The following is a 3,836-nucleotide window of genomic DNA, read 5'->3' as shown; positions in this document are numbered from 1 at the left end:
TTTTAGAGTCCTATCTAGACTGAAATGTTATTTTTTCTATTTTTGGCTTGACTTTCTCGAAATCTCTAAAAGAGATTATCCACGATGGTGTTGAGAATTCTGGGAAGTGGGTGGTGGCTTGTTGCGGCTGGAACGAGGACTCTCCAAGAGCCTTAAAGTGCTTTCAATCAGACCATCGGATTTCAATCTGATCCGACGGACAAGAACTTGCGGCGAAAGATGAAATCCTATGTCTGATAGGGTCTTGCAACGTGGGCCTCCCATATGTTAGACTTAACTGTTGGGCCTAGTAGGGCTTGGTTGGATTGTACCTAATCGTAAAATAAATAAATAAAGAATTCTAATATAGGTTAATAATATATAATATGTAATAAAGATATATAATGATATAATATATGTACTATAAATATAAATAATACAGATCATATACTATAAATATAATGTATATGCATGCTATACTAATATAATATGTTTATACTATACAATATAAATATACTATAAGAATATATAATGATATACTATACAAAGGTCGGATGAAAATGTGTGTCTACAGTTTTACTCAATTGTTTTTTTTTATTGTCTTTTATTGTAGTTATTAAGAAAGACTCGTTGTAGCATACATATTCTTTTGGTTTAAGGTTTAGGGTTTAAAGCAAGAAAATTATAATGAGATTTTTTTATAATTAATGTTCAAAGCAAGAAAAATAGTTTGACGACCTAAGGAAGAACGGTGATTGACCTTTTAAAGAAGTTGATATTTTGATATAAGAAATATGAAAAAGATCTAAGTTGGATTGAAATTGGTGCTAAAATTTTGGTATTGGCGTTAAAATATAACAAAAATTTACATATTTAGTGCCATTATTTAGGTGGATTTAAAAGTATATGACCGTTTCCTACTATAACAAATACTTGATATTTTAAGGGATAAATTGTTATTTTATTATTTTGTAGTTTACCATAAACAATACTCCTAAAAGTACGTGTCCAGTCAAGATCGAACACAAAATATGAATATAGGAGAGTAATTAATTTTTAGTGGATATATTTAATATATATATATAATTAAATTTTAAAATTAAATTTTAAATTGTGCTGGAAATCTATTCATGGGCCAGACCTTCTGTGGTGAATCCAAAGAAGCCAGCAACTTAACTTCTCAAGCTAAAAGCATTTAGACCTAAAATGCGTTTTCCTCAACCACCAATTAGAATCAAGTAATCAAACAATCAGGATCCGTGTCTTCCCCCTATAATCTAATCCAAACCGTCAGTTTCCTCTCAGAAAACACAACTCGTGACCGTTTTAACCGTCAGATTTCGTACCCAACAAACACAAGGATATTATATCTTATCCGTCCGATCCACATTAATTCACAAATTCCCCACCCTTCTATAAATACCTATTAACCGCTACCCTTTTCAAACCTTCGAACAAAGCAGAGATAAGTTTTTATCCCAAATCTCAAGGTGCGTTCTTTTCTCTACGTACCTCAATTAATTTCTATTTTTGAAATTTTCGATTCTTATGTTTGATGTTTGTTTTTCATGGTAATTTTTGCGCAAGTTAGGTTATCTTGAAATTGCAAGTACGTTGATTTTCTAGGGTTTATATATCGCATAGGAGTTTGACTTTTGATTATTTACTCTCTTAATTCCGATTTCATTATCTTAGGGTTTGAAAATTGCTGAAAAATTAGGGCTTATGTTTTTCTTTTCATGCTAGTATCGTAATTAGCTTGAAAATATTCCGTATCTATGCAGAGATGGCCCGTACCAAGCAAACTGCCCGTAAGTCAACTGGAGGAAAGGCTCCTAGGAAGCAACTTGCTACCAAGGTTACTTATATGACCCATTCATAACCTATGAGGTTTACATAGTATTAGTTTTCTTGTTCTGTCCTTTTAACATATGATCTATCACTGCTGTATGTTAGGCTGCCGAAAGTCTGCCCCCACCACCGGAGGTGTGAAGAAGCCTCACAGATACCGTCCTGGAAACTGTTGCACTTCGGTATTCTTTCAAATATTTTCACTTTTTAATTATCTTGGTTATGATGTTTCATTTAAGGAGTCTTGACCTATGTTGTTTTATATGCTCAGTGAAATTCGTAAGTACCAGAAGAGTACTGAGCTTCTTATCAGGAAATTGCCTTCCAGAGGCTTGTTCGTGAAATTGCCCAGGATTTCAAGGTATAAAATGGTCAAGTCTTTTGAGTCAATTTGTTGGTGATTGTCATATTTTCATTTCATTCACAATGTTCACATTGTTTTGCAGACGATTTGCGTTTCCAGAGTCATGCTGTCCTGGCTCTCCAGGAAGCTGCAGAGGCATACCTGGTGGGTCTTTTCGAAGACACTAACTTATGTGCTATCCATGCCAAGCGTGTTACAATCATGCCCAAGGATATCCAGTTGGCTCGCAGGATCAGGGGCGAGCGTGCCTAGTTGACTTGAAATGAAGAACTATAGCGTGTTTGTAGGAATGTATTGTTCTATCTTTTAGCTTGTGTTTTTCTCTTTGTAGGCCAAATTAAAAGATAGGTTGGTGGTAGTTAGACCCGAATGTGATTTGTCGAGAACGTCTTGACAACTTATCATGTCTGGTATATTTGTTTGTATGTGTTTTGGATGAACATAATTTGCTCAGCCACACTTGTGTGTCTTTGAACATTATATCTATATTTGCCAATTAAAGCCAGTTTATGTTTTGTTTGTATGATTCTGTCGTTTTACGCTTTGGATGAATGTTCGTTGGAGGTTAAGTTATATGATGTGGGTGGGCGAAGTGCAGTTTTCGTGGTGTTCGTTTCAAATCTCGTGAGTTGTACCTTTGTGACCGTGTAGTCTGTTGGAGGCATATATGAGCGCACTGTCCGTATAAAAAAATTATTGCGGAGCTGAACAAAACTGGCTGGAAATTTTCAATTTTAAAATTTGTAGAATTTGGTCTAGTGTTGAGTATGTAATTCTTTATGCAATACGGTAGAATTTGCTCTTTTTATTTTCAACTTTAGTTCGGTACCGTCTTTTATCGGAAGGTAGCTTTTCCTCTTCCTTTTAATCTGATTAGAACAAACCGTCTTATTAATTACTATTTCATTTACAGCTTGTGGATAATAACATGGAATGGAAATTGGATCGGTAGAATAGAAAATTTTATCCCCTTGAATTAGTATAACGCTGTGCAATTCATGCGATGAGCTGGTGGTCAATGCGACCTATCGTGCACGCACCAAACGCTGCCTTCGACCTTTCCTGTAGCAAAGACCCTATTCGAGCGAATAATTTAAGGGTGCACTATTTGAGCCAAAAAAATTTCCACACTATTATCGTAAAAAAATTGCCGTTAGAAGGGCCTTCGAAAGATACTTTTTCCTCATAAAACCCCTTTTAAAATATTCTAAAAATTAGTAATGAAAAAATAAAATAACCAAAATGTTTACAATATTGATAACATTAACAAATTATTTGTCATGACTAAAAAATATGATATTATAAAACGAGATTAACAATATTCATAAGCACTAAAAATGATTAAAAAAATGGTATTGGTCTAGTGATGTATGTTGTTTTGTTCTGAATTGTGATTCCGAGGATGAGTAAGAAGGATTTGCTACCTTCTTGCTCAAATACATTTGACTAAAATGTATCTCTTTGATCGCCGCTTCTCAACGAGTGTAGAAATAAATGTTGGTTGTAGTTTACAACCTCTGAGCATTTGAAAAACATACTCGAATTTATCTTAAGTACATCATAATACGATCAAAGGAATTCTTTTTCACTGTGAATAAATACTTCAAGAAAACATCTGAGTGAAAATAAAATTTCATTAATC

At 34.0% G+C, this 3,836-nt stretch overlaps 1 protein-coding gene across 1 annotated transcript; it reads left to right on the top strand.

The window, feature by feature from the left end:
* Positions 1-1,765: 1,765 nt before the first annotated feature.
* On the top strand, positions 1,766-2,446 carry LOC120119133 (histone H3.3-like). The gene is made up of 4 exons (XM_039139020.1): positions 1,766-1,790; positions 1,936-2,012; positions 2,159-2,191; positions 2,294-2,446. The coding sequence occupies exons 1-4, from the start codon at positions 1,766-1,768 to the stop codon at positions 2,444-2,446; spliced, it is 288 nt and encodes a 95-aa protein (XP_038994951.1).
* Positions 2,447-3,836: the final 1,390 nt, after the last annotated feature.

The sequence above is a fragment of the Hibiscus syriacus genome, unplaced genomic scaffold (assembly GCF_006381635.1).
Source record: "Hibiscus syriacus cultivar Baekdansim isolate YM2019G1 unplaced genomic scaffold, ASM638163v2 tig00110331_pilon, whole genome shotgun sequence".
NCBI classification, from domain to species: domain Eukaryota; kingdom Viridiplantae; phylum Streptophyta; class Magnoliopsida; order Malvales; family Malvaceae; genus Hibiscus; species Hibiscus syriacus.
Note: the sequence above shows the minus strand (reverse complement) of the source record. Positions and strands in the feature narration are given on the sequence as shown.